General features: G+C 38.2%; 1 protein-coding gene across 9 annotated transcripts in view; it reads right to left on the bottom strand.

The window, feature by feature from the left end:
• Window positions 1–1,479: 1,479 nt before the first annotated feature.
• anks1ab (ankyrin repeat and sterile alpha motif domain containing 1Ab) overlaps window positions 1,480–13,100 on the bottom strand; it is a 74,036-nt gene continuing 62,415 nt past the window's right edge. For 2 of the 9 annotated variants that reach the window (XM_038270550.1, XM_038270557.1), the window contains 4 exons: window positions 12,784–12,960; window positions 8,251–8,349; window positions 7,475–7,572; window positions 1,480–2,936 (listed from right to left, as the gene is read on the bottom strand). In XM_038270550.1, the coding sequence (XP_038126478.1) occupies window positions 2,855–2,936; window positions 7,475–7,572; window positions 8,251–8,349; window positions 12,784–12,960 (456 nt within the window). In that variant the 3' untranslated portion in view covers window positions 1,480–2,854. Of the gene's footprint in view, window positions 6,000–6,901; window positions 7,573–8,250; window positions 8,350–12,783; window positions 12,961–13,100 lie in introns of all 9 variants that reach the window. The other 7 variants (XR_005279429.1, XR_005279430.1, XM_038270552.1 and 4 more) reach the window with 7 other exon arrangements.

The raw sequence follows: 13,100 nt of genomic DNA, 5'->3' as shown, positions 1-13,100 counted from the left end.
ATGTTTATATATATATATATATATAAACATACACATACATATATGTGTGTGTGTGTGTGTGCATGAATGTGGATAGGCACACACTTGTACAAAATTGCTGGTACCCCTCATTTAATAAACAAAAAAAAAAACTAAACAAAAAACACAATGGCCAAAGAAATAATTTGAATCTGACAAAAGTACTAATTAAAAATTAAATGAAAATGACAGTCCGACAATGCTTTTCGTCTATTCTTCAATAGTACGGTTAGCAAGACAACCAGAAAAAACTAATGAAACAGGGCTGGACAAAAATGGTACCCTTAACTTCATATTTTGTAATCAAATGCTTCCTGTAAATGCCAGTTAACTTCTGCTCCTCTCAGCAGGTATTTTGTCCCAGTACTCGTGAGTAAACTTCTACAGTTGTTGTTTCAAGGCTACCTTTTTTGGATGACATGTTTCAGCTCCTTTCAAAGATGCCCAGTTGGATTTAAGTTGGGCTCATAGAAGGTCTCTTCAGAATAATCCCATTTTTAGCTGTGTGCTTTAGGTCATTATCCTGTTGAAGACCCGTGACGTGCGACTGAGACCATGCTTTCTGACACTGGGCAGCACATTCTCATTAAAACTCCTTGATATTCTGGAGATTCCATTGCACTCTGCAGATATTCAAGACACCCAGTGCCAGATGAATCAAAGTGGACCCACAGCATAACAGAGCCTCCTCCGTGTTTCCCAGTAGGACCAGTGTTATTTTTTTTTATATGCTTCATCTTTGTGAACATATGTGAACACAGACCCAATGTGCCTTGGCAGAAAGTTAGATTTGATCTCATCTGTTATCATCTGATATCATGTGACCTTCTCCCAGAGGGTCTGTGGCCTGTCAATGTATAGTTTGGCAAATTCCAGTCTGGATTTTTCATGATTTATATTCAATTTTTTATATTCATATTTGGCTCAAACAAAGTTGAACTTGAAGTTCACCATTAATTTCTTTGGACGTTTTACTAGTTTCTTTCGTTGCCAATTATATTATTTGTCTCTTTGTCATAACTTCTTCCTGTGGCCACTTCCATGGAGGTAGACTACATCTTAAATTTTTTATTAATATGTGCAACTGTAGTGACAGAAACACCACACTGCTTTGAGATGGTCTCATAGCCTCCTATAGTGACCATTGGGTTTTTTGCTTTTGTTAAAAAAGGGGTACCAGCAATTATGTCCTCATATATTTAACAATATTAGCAAACTCCTAATGTCAAGACCTTGTGGTTGTTGGGTTTTTCTATTAAAAAATAAATCAATCAATAGCACAAACTTAATAAATTAACAACATAATAAAGCTTACATTGATAATTTACTGTATGTAACATCATGACTCAGTGTTACACTTAGGAAAGTAAAAAAAAAAAAAATCAGTTTCTTACTGTTTAGCCTATTTCTTTATTTTACTGTTTGGCATCAAACTCTCATGATTTAGACACCTTTTTTACATTTTGGCACTTTAAATATTTAAGTTATTACAACTAATCTTTTTGTTTCTTTTCTTGTTTTTTTTAAGGAGTTTAAATTGGAAAGATGCAACATGCATTAGTATTTTCAATTCTCAAATTTGGAGTGAATTTCTACTGTTGCAGTGGGATGGGTGGAAAGTAGCAGAGCTGTGCGTAGTAGCAAGCTAAATGTTCAGAAAGCCTAGAATATATCTTTATATCTTTTTAAAACACAGCGTGTTGTTTTAAGCAGCCTCCACGATCCTTAAAGGAAAGTGTTCCTTCTGCTGCTCCACGATTTTAGACTCGTTTCGTGAGCTAAAACTTCATTTAAGTTGTTACAGAGATTAGATATAAATAAGTGTACATTTTTTTACATCTTAACAGAGCACATGGAAAAAGCAAAACAAAACTGTATAAAGGTAGTTTATAATGTGAAGTTTTCTCATTAAATTCATTTTCTGTGAGCCCTTAAAACAACAGCTTTACACGTAAATGCTTTGTTCGTGCTTGTTGCATTTTAACTGCTCTTTGAATGCCAACAAGAGAAACACAGCAATACTAATCTTCGCTTTCCTTTCCTTTTTTTTTCTCTTTTCAAAGATCCGCAGGAACTCAGTTCCGCAACTTGAAAATAATAAAGTACATGAGAGGCACAAACGGGGCTAATCGTTTGTTTAGATTAGAAGTTGCACCATCCACTAATCTTGTTCAGCAGGGAAAACAATGAAAGCTCAATTGTAAAATAATTACCATCTTGTAATGTCACTTTTGATTTTGAACAGCTGGTGTAATGTGTCTGTTTTTAACTGCTCAGCCATGTAAAGAAAATCAATGCTGACAACCAACTTGAGAGGGTTTCTTTAGTCTTTGTATTATTTAATATCATGAATATAATATTGCTTTGAAATTCGAAACAGTATCACATTTTCAACAACAAGCTATACTCTGACCACAAATATGGGCAAAGCATTGTATGCTGGAACAGTTTATTTTTTTTCTCTACATTTTGTCACTCATTATCAAATCCCATTCATTTTCTTCACCTTAATCAGTAGAAATTCTCATTAATGGTAATACTAACGGGCTACAGAGCTCTAAACATAACAGTACCTACAGGACAAGATCAGTTAGATGGAGGCCAGGAATTAGACCTGACCTTACTGTCTGACCTCTCTCCAAACAGGATTGATATACAGGTCCTGTTTAGCCAGTGATGTGTGACCACAAGTTACCTTTTGGCTGTGAGTTAGGGATTCATCTTGGGGGCAGTGCAGGAGCAGAAGGTGTACAGAGTGAGATATAAATGTCAGAATAACGCCGCTTGGCCCTTTCTCCCTCTTTTTTATGGTTTTCCCTCTGCTATGTGCACTAATTCAACCCTCGCAAACACACTCGCATCGGCTGCTCCCCTTCAACTCACAGCTTGGTGTCCGGAAACTTGAACGTTGGGGTGAGCTACACAGGGAGAATACGAATGTTAAAAAAGAGGACCGGTACATGCACAGCCACATCATGCTACCAAAAACTTGCTTTAAATAGCTGCTCTTCATTAAAGTGTAATGCTTTTTTTTCTTTTTTCTTAATAGTGTGCAGCCATACGAGAGCAGGTTGTCTTGGTGACATACAAAATGGTGGTGGTGGAGGTGGTATGGGGGGGACGAGTGTGACAGAAATTGTGAGAACGGTGGAAACGGATGGATGGGTATGAATTAGGATGTAAACTGAGAGAGGGAAAATAAAAGGCATATGGCAGATGAAAGAGCGAGAGACGAGACGCTGCTACAGTACAGTACACACAGAGACTGCTCAGGCCAAGTGCATCAGAGGGGACAAAACACAAAGACACTGCCAAACATGCATCATCAGTGGAAGCTAACAGATAAAAGTCGGAACAAAGTGGCAATGACATAACCACGGCTCCGCACACACAGCAGCTACATCTAAAGAGTCTCCAGACACACTGTCTTTGGAGAGGAGCTCAGTCCCTCACTTCTCCTGCGGCACACAGAGAAACAAGGACAGCGGCCAGTGATGCAGCAGTCCAAATCCACGTGGACAGACAGAAACAAAGCATACAGGACACACGGCTGGCAGTGCACGCGGTGGGGGCGGGGATTAAGAACCCAATATCTCAATTTCACAATCAGCATCTTTTTTTTAATCACAGTGCAGGAGGAAAATACTTTGTCTGAATAATCATGGTTTCAGCTTTACAGATCTACCGCATGAACCGGACACCAAAACAAGACGAGATTTGGCTCTTTCAGGTGATGTGACAAACTTTAAGTGATCTGTTTCAAATTTAGAAGTGGTGGTAAATAAAAACCCAACTATTTAATATACATGTATAATAAGCTATGCTATAAAGGGAACTGTGCACCAAACTGTGCAGGGGGCTCATGTTACACTCATGTTAAAGAGACGGCTCACAATTTTGTTTTAAGTGGAGCTATGTTAGAAGGTTGTAAGAGTTTCATATCTTACCTGCAGCACATTATTGTTTTGGTGTCTTCATTAAGAGAAAAATCTGATGAGTTAGTCCTGGAGGCTGAAGCTAAAAGGGCCGAAGCCAAAGAGAAATCTAGTATTTAAAAAAAGATAACTTAATTTAAATCAGTTTATGCAAAGGCTTTTGAAAAATTTTAAAATGCTAAAAAGAAATGCTCATGTTGGGAGACATACACTATTTTATATATTGATACACTGCATTACTTTTTTACTGGTAGTTACTGTGTGTGGAAACACAATTTTATAAGCCTATTTCAACCCTTTCAGTTGTTGTATTGGAGTAAAAAACAGTTGCAAATGAGCCTCTATTCTCTAAATTTGAAGGCTTAAAAAATAAATAAATAAGGATGAAAAGTTCTGGATGTATGTTTTATTTACACATAATAAGTGTGTTCATGTGTAGTTTATTTAATAACGATATAAAGATCCAGATTTTTTTTCCTGATCTCTTTTCATAATTTTTTATATTTGCTTAAACAGATTAATATATAGGCTTCTTAAACAAATGAATAAAAAATATATATGTACGTTTTTACATTTTTGCAAAAAAAGACACAGTCGCTGCTTAATTCCCCCCAAAAATAAGACAATGTTAAAACAATAACATGTCAATTAATTTAGTACAGTAATCATTATATATAAAAAAAACAAGTTAGTTTCACCTGCGTTTAAAAAGTAGCTGCAGGGAAGGAGTGCAGAGCTCCTTTACATCGTGCTAATGTCTCAAGCCATTTTAGGGTTTATTTTATTTGTCCCACTTTCAGTTTAACACCACAAATGTTTTATCATCATTTCATTGATCCAATAAGTGTCTTTATACGATGAAAGTAGGATGTAACCAAAGTAATGGGGGAGTTTTTATTTAACATAAATAGGGTTTCAAAAATAGAAAACTTTGATTATGAGGAAAGGAACATTTTTGGCTTGAAGACCTGTAACATATTTTACCCATTTGGCTTCATCCCACAAACCGAACAATTTGACCATTAGATCAATCGTTGTCTCTTAATTGTCCCCAGGTCTAAACGATACACAATACAGTCTGTCCAGGATGTCATTAAAAAGCCAGCTAAAGATGCTCATCATCCAGCAATGGGAACTCTGATTAGCTTCACTCTTCAGGAGAAGCTCGTTTGGATTTTTAAATGAAGACACCAAAAGATTTGTTTACTGATTTAAGAGATCAACTCCTTCTTCCTTTTTAACACAACCTCACTTAAAAACATCAGAGCAATATCTTAAAAGAAATCTTCATGTGTTGAATACAAAAATAAGTGAAACATGGGACTATTGTCAATATTTAAGTTTTTTTTTCTTTCTCTTTTCATTCTTTTACCTCATATTGAGATATTTTCAGTTACTTCCCATCTTTAAAAAAGTATCACAAAATGCACTAATACTCCACTTGCACTTTAGGAAAACAAAGTTTTAAAAGGGATAGTGCTTTTTTTTTCAAACACAGTGCTTTTAGTTTTGCTTTTTTTAAATGAAGAAGATTTTGCAGGCTCTCAGCGCTACCATTAATGCTAACAGGCACTGGGCAGTACAAGGCCAGACTCATCTCAACAAACCTGTACCAACATCTATGTAACATATTCCCAGCCAGTCACAATTAAATACAGCAGAAAAGCCAAAAATGTTTTGTTTTTTTTCTCCTTCCCCTCTTTTAAAAACTGGTTGGAGACGTGCAGCTGTTGGGTGCTGGAGTTTGGCAGGATAGGGGATTACTTGGGAGTTTTAGTCGATTATAGATATCGCAACATCGTGTAGGAAGGTTTCAGTTCTCAGTCGGCTTTGAGTTCAGACATCAGTGATCGATTTGTGACCAATCCATTTGTGGGCTTACTATGAGTACTGTACAAATGAGTAAAAAAATACAGGTTGTTTGCTGCATGTTGCTGTTTTTCTTTCACTATATTTATATGTATTTGTCCATCTTGTGTCCCATGCTAGCAAAGCAGCCTCCTCATAGTGCCTCACAGTGGTAGATGCCTGGTAAGACAGGACAGGCTACAGATGGAGAAAAGAAAAAAAAATAACTTGTAACTTTCTTGAAACAAAACAAATTAATTAATAAACCGAAAGCCAAAAATATACTTGAAAATGTGAACATAAAATGCTTTTACTACTGATCTGAAGCTTTATCTATGGGGGTCTTAAAGGAACAGAGCAACATTATGCAAAGAATATTAATGATTTGATAAGAAATGATAGTAATAAAGTACTAATTAGTAATAAAAGTGCTATTCATGTGATATTTGTCATCACAAAACTTGGTTATCTATAACTTCTTATTACCCTGTAATAGCTATAATGTGACATAAAAGTATATTTCACTCCACAAGAGGTTTCAGTAGCTTTTTTTAGCTAAACAATTTATATCAACATTAGAAAACTTACTCAGATAATTTCTGGATTTGTTTTAAATATTTTTTAATCTGCAAAAAACTTATGCACAAAATGTGCACAAAATCTGTTTCCACTCTATTGTAAACATTATTTTCTTACTTTTTCTGCCTGTGTTATCTGTTGTCCTCTAGTTCTGTGGCAGCTGCAGGGATTATTGCTGATCCAGATCTGAGAAATAACAGCAGGAGCTGTGCTGAATTTTTTAAACGCAGGGTAACTACAAACTTAGACTTTGCCCCCTGCAGTGACTAGCTTTGCACAAATGACAGAAACTGTATGAGTCACGTTTTAAACCAAGTAAATTTAGATTTGCGCCATCTGCTAAAATATATTAAAGATTATTAATGTTCTCAAATCTCTGCAAGAAATTTTTTTATTTCTTAAAATGTCAAACTGCTCATTTAAGAGTTAAACCCACAGACCAGTTTAACCTTACACAACATCTCTAAAAATACTTGAACTTGCTGTGAAGTCAAGTCTGAACAAATCAAAAATGAACATACTTGTTTAGCCTGTGGAGAAAACCGAAGGAAAACCAAACAAAAAGAATGTCTTGAAAGAGGAAGAAGAAGAATAAAGATGCAACCTTTGGGAGCTATCGGGGATTTGGAGGCAGATGCAAGTTGTCAGGAAGAGGAGGATGAGGAGGAAGAGGCAGTTTGGTCGAGAGAGAGCAGGGCCACTGTAAAATGAGATCAGTCCAGGATCATCCGTTCCAAGGCTCCGCCATTGGCTGCAGCAGCAACAGGCGAGGGAGGCTGCCGGGGATGTTGGGAGAGCTCAGGAGAGCCGCAGGAGTGTTTGTCATGGCATGTAGGAGGTCGGCGTGGGTTGCTGGGCAGGGCAAAGGAAGGTGCAGGAAGAGGCAGCCCTGAGGGATGCTATACCATCACAGTGAGAAGGCACGGGCTCACTTGTATATATATCTCTCTGAGTGTGTGTGAGAGAAAGAGATGAGCAGAGAACCGGATGCAAGGGTAGAGGCGAAAAGTACAAGGGAGGTGCAGTGAGGAGGGGGCAGCTGTGTGGGGGAGGGAGGGGGGAAGTTCCTGCCTCAGAATATGGTGGTCTCATACTTGGTGCTGACGGGACGCCTGTTGGAGTCTCGCTGGTCACAGAGCCAGGTGGTGCTGCCCAGCGACTGCATGTCGGCGTCCATCTCCAGGGGGTCAATCTGCCGGAGGGGGGATGGGGAGGGAGGAGGGACGAGAGGAGGAGGTGTGAGACGTGTGGCAGTGGAGGCCATTTGCGCCACACTGGCGAGTCCTCAGCTCACACACACGTACATATGGATTAGAGGTACAGTCAGTCCAGTGATCAGGTTAGAATCACAGACACTGAGGGCTCAATCCACAGAGAATGGATGACATTTGACAGAGAAAACTCAGCTTCTGTGAGCAGCAGCAGCAAACCAAACACATGACTCTCTGGGTGCTAAGGAATAAAACTGGTAACTAGTTTAGAGGCACCGCCGGCTTTTTCCGGATGCCTATTTCTTTAGATTTTATGCTGATAAAATTACTTTAAAATAGCCTTAAAAAAACTGTCCTTTTACAACCATCTATCTGAAACAACCATGCCGTCATTTTTAGAGACTAAGTCAAATGACTCTTCCCACAAAACCTACGCTTACTTCACTTCAGCTCTTATATGTAGGATGGAGATGAGAGATCGGGAAAGTAAAGGGATGAGGAGGATAATGAGATCAAAAAAATATTAAGAACCACAAAAGCAAATAGTCAAAGTGCAAGGCACAATCCCCCCAAAAATAATATAATAAACTGAGAAAAGGGAGGTTTGTTTGTAAGCAGATGTATGGTGACTGTGGGCTGAAAAAAGGAAAGAGAAGGACCTGGATTCCAGGGCTAACAGAGTGCAACGGGAGGAAGGAAGGACGGTGGGTAGTACACGTGTGACAGTGACAGCAGCGGCATTCGAGCAGAGGGACGCCCTGGGAAGCAGGAGGACCAAGAAGACAAGAACAAAGACATGTTATAATAAAGAAGGCAGGAGAGGAGGGACAGAGCATTTCATGGACAGTGAAGAAACCCGGCAGCAGAATATTTAAAGGAGAATTCCGGTTTTTTACACTTTAAGGCCATTTTCTGTAGTGTCCAGGATGAAATCGAATGATCGACACCAAAAGTTTGACAATTGCTCCTGTCTCTGCTTTTTGGCTCATTTAGAATCCCCCCCTGGCTGCTTCATAATGGCTGCCATAGTGCATGTCCGATAATGTCCTTAAAACAACCTTAAACGTTCTTTTTTTTAAATATGCTACTCACCGGGTCGTCAGCGCTGTTCAATGACGTTCCAAAAAAAGTTTCGTGAAGAAAAAACGTTCCTGTAGTGTTTTATTTAGCATTTTGTAAATCCCATTGAGTTCTGTTGGAATAGTCAATATTCCCCTGCCACCGGAAACGGAAATGGGGCCTGTTTACACAGTTGTAGTCTTTTCGCTTCACTCTGTGTGCTCCGACGTCGAGAATCAAGAATCCACCTTTCGTATTCCATTTTCAGAGTTTTTTAAAGTGTTTAACAGAGACGTTAGCACCTCGACGTCGGAGTACACAGAGTGAAGCGAAAAGACTACAACTGTGTAAACAGGCCCCATTTCCGTTTCCGGTGGCAGCGGAATATTGACTATTCCAACAGAACTCAATGGGATTTACAAAATGCTAAATAAAACACTACAGGAACGTTTTTTCTTCACGAAACTTTTTTTGGAACGTCATTGAACAGCGCTGACGACACGGTGAGTAGCATATTTTAAAAAAAGAACGTTTAAGGTTGTTTTAAGGACATTATCGGACATGCACTATGGCAGCCATTATGAAGCAGCCAGGGGGGGATTCTAAATGAGCCAAAAAGCAGAGACAGGAGCAATTGTCAAACTTTTGGTGTCGATCATTCGATTTCATCCTGGACACTACAGAAAATGGGCTTAAAGTGTAAAAAACCGGAATTCTCCTTTAAACCATTTCTAAAAAAAATAAAAAAAACAAGTTTCCAATCAGGGATTTTTGGCTCTGAGTATCAACTGTCCAATCCCAGTTAGCATCAGCTGAGGACGGCGGCTCGTGGGAGCTTTGGATTTCTACACATGCTGACGTGAGGTGCATGTGGCAGTGGTGAGGGTGGAGCAGAATGTGATTAATTAAACATCATCTTCATTTGTTTTGTCAGGGGCATCAGCTCTTTTGCATGCCTGACAAATATGGAGGGATTATGAAACAGAGAGTAAAGGCATGTGAAACATCCTTTACTCATCCTACGGAAGTGTAAGATGACCACAGACCAAAAAAAAAAAGAAGTTACCTCAGATTATACTACAAATCCAATGTGTGGTTGCTTTGTGTCTCCAGCATTTTATTGTTTGGCACAGTCGTTATTGAATCCATTTAATTTATTCTTTGGCATTTATCCATCTCAGTTCAAATTCTAGCATCTTAATGTTTTTTTTGCGTCTCTGTGAATTTTTAGCCACAGTTTCGGTTTATTCCTGCATATTTTCTTCATTTATGCATCTGTCAGAGAAACTCGAAGGAGCTTTGAATTTGGCTGACACTTACTAATGATCCATTACCATAAAAGTCTTTCCTAATTACTTTAAAACAAAGAGCAAGAGTGGGGTGTCAGATTTTCCCATATCATCTCTGAAATGCTGGAATTAGATGTGGGTTCACCACATGGATCAGCTGCTTATGTGTGGGCAGACAGTTTGCTTTAGGCTTAGTTTTTTCTGCGAAGCCATGCAGGCTGCTGTCAAACTACATACTTAGGAATGGATTCACGGTTTCAAACAGTTCAGGGCAGAGGGGTTTGTTTTGGTAACCTCAGGTACATATCAGACTATCCCAAAAAACTGAACTATTAATGTAATTCAGATCAAAAGAAAAACTTCATAGATCTACTGCACAGAGTTTAATATATTCAAATTGTTTTATAATATTCATTTAGGTTTTGTATCACTTTTATTTATATATATATGAAGGTGCTGAAACCTTTTAATTCCAAACCTCTTGTTTAATTGCCTGATTATTAAATTCAAACTGCTAATTGAAGCATCGTTAAACATCAAATTTTAATCCAACTGTTTCTTCACCCACTTTAAAATGCTACTGCAATATAATATTCTTTATGTAATTTACTTCTACTTAAGTTCTATTCATGTACGGCACTTTGAATGGTCTTACTACTGACCAATTAAACCAAAAAAATTAATTTGATGAAATTTGGGTTGCAGCTTATAAAAAAAAAAAAAAAAAAACTTTCCCAAAAAACTAGTTTATTACAAAAGACTAATTACAAATTATTTTTCAAAAGTTTGATGTTATGGCAGTTGTCCAGCAGATGTTTAGGGATAGGCTGCATTAAGGCAATCAGATACTAAAAGTAATTACAAGTGAAGTTGGCTCTATTCAAGCATTTTATGGAAAGTTGAGTGGAAACAAAAAAAAAAACATTGTGCAAAAAGCAGCACAGCCAAAATGTTGGATATATTTAAAAATTTGCATAGTCAGCGATGATTTATTGGGCCGAGTCATCTGCTGTGGTTTGTCCGCTGTGATTTACCGCATCTGAAGTCAGCACAGCCTTCTAGCTGGAGGATTTAGAGCAGTTTATGTGTCCTCGTTAAAAAGCTTAATGAGATTTCGTTCTTGAGCAGGTGCCGGTGTCTCACCATATTACCGAAATACTGATACAATTAGAAAAAAAAATCATAAAAAAAACGTTGTCTGCATAGACAAGATGCTAATCAGAGGGTTAATTACCATGGTATCGCCTTACGGGATCAGGAGAGTTATCTATGGGATTTATGCTGAGCGAGTTTGCTGTCAAGAGGAAGATTAGAGACTAGAGACCCAACAATGCAGAGAGGATAAAGGCTTCCATTAAAACAACCTGGGCTTCATTAACTCCTCAGGAATGAACAGACTGGTTGCCTCCACGCCATGACTGAGTGATGAGACCTGCAACTACTTAGTGTAAATACTGACAGTACGTGGACTTCATTTTCATTAGGTGGACTTTTTTTTTATTGGCTGGTCTTATGTAATATAATTTTCTGAGAAACTGAGGTTAGAAGTTTTATTAGCTGCAAGCCAACATTTTTGAAAATTAAATTTCTTGAAATAAATGTATTCTCCCCCGTTTTTAGCAGGTGGGACAATATGTCAAGAAGATAAGACAATTAAAGTAAAAAGAAAACGACATATTTATCTTATTTCAAGTGCACACTATCTTATAATCCTGTTTTAAGGGCAAAATACAAATTTTATTGGCAGATCATTTTACTGACCAGCAAAACATGTTTTCATTTCAGTACATTTTTACCTATTTTTAGATAAATTTTTTCAGGACATTGATCACTCATTCTTTTGGAGGAATTAGAAGTTGTGAGGAAGAGAAACTCTTGTGATAAATGAGCTTTTTAAAATAATACTCAAATGTACAGGGATGCAGCCATATTTGGGTAATTCAGCTGATAAAATTGTGTTTGTTCCGGCCACACCACCATGTCATCCAATATATAGCTGTTAATGAGACATGTAAACACTGAAACCATTTAGGTTGTAACAACTGGAAATGTGTGGGTTTGGGCTTAGCAGGCTCTTTGGAGATGATGTATAAAAGCTGTTCAAACCAACAACATTCTGCAGCAACATGAACCATTAAATGTAATCACAGATGACAGGAATCAGTCCCCGTCTCATCTAAAAGCTAAACACTGAGCCAGCCTCATTATGCAGATGTGTGCATATACTCCATATTTTATAGTGAGAGGCAGGTGGTAAAACAAAATGATTTGTGTTTCTGCATAAGCAGTTGGTCCTGCGGTATCAGGTGACAGTGATTGCTGAATGTCTATTACATGCCTGCTGAATGGTCAATATGTCAATACACCCCCCGGGGGGTTGGTAAACATTTTCGCAGCCCGCTTAATCAGAGGTGAGAACTTGCGGGCGTGTCCGCCCATCGGGGGAATGAGCACTTAGAAACAGCAGCGAATATTTCATCTGACTGTAAGCAACAAATAAAGCTTTCATTCATCACTCCCCCCCCCCCCTATATGCACCAATTGAAAATCTCTACTGATCAGGAGTGACTTTCAGTGCTGTGGGGTATGTGAGAAGAAGCTGGTGGAAAAGTAATGACTCATCACTTTTTTTTCCCACACACAGCAAATCTTCCTTTGTAGGTGGCCTGTTGGGAATTGAGTAGGGAAGGGAAAAAAAATCGGTCATAAGGTCTGTGTATATTTTCTGAATTACGACTCCACAGCTGCATATTTCTGCCTGTTCCTTCTCCTTATAGAAATTATTTCAAAATAAAACAAAACTCCTAATAAAAGCCAGGTGCCTTCTTCTTTTTATATACTCACCGCTGATCTTCTCATGCTGTTCCACGACTGAGACACTGGGCGGCTGGTTTTGGTTTCGATGAACTCTGAGCCCATAGATGTTGGAGGCACATACTGTCTCGCCCTGGACTGCACTGCCATCTGATAAGCCACCTCGAATGCCTGCCCCAGTGTTAAGATAATCTCATAGGTTTGGATCTAGGTTGCATAAAAGAAAAGCAGCATAACCGGAGAAAAGGTTAAAATAACGAAATGGTAAAGCTTTGTCTCAGTGGCCTGTCTTAGTAGAGAATTTACAAAAATATTGAAATTAAGTTATTTTATGTTAAATATAAAAC

The sequence above is a fragment of the Cyprinodon tularosa genome, unplaced genomic scaffold, assembly GCF_016077235.1.
Source record: "Cyprinodon tularosa strain WSP-4 unplaced genomic scaffold, ASM1607723v1 ctg767, whole genome shotgun sequence".
Lineage (NCBI taxonomy): Eukaryota > Metazoa > Chordata > Actinopteri > Cyprinodontiformes > Cyprinodontidae > Cyprinodon > Cyprinodon tularosa.
Note: the sequence above shows the minus strand (reverse complement) of the source record. Positions and strands in the feature narration are given on the sequence as shown.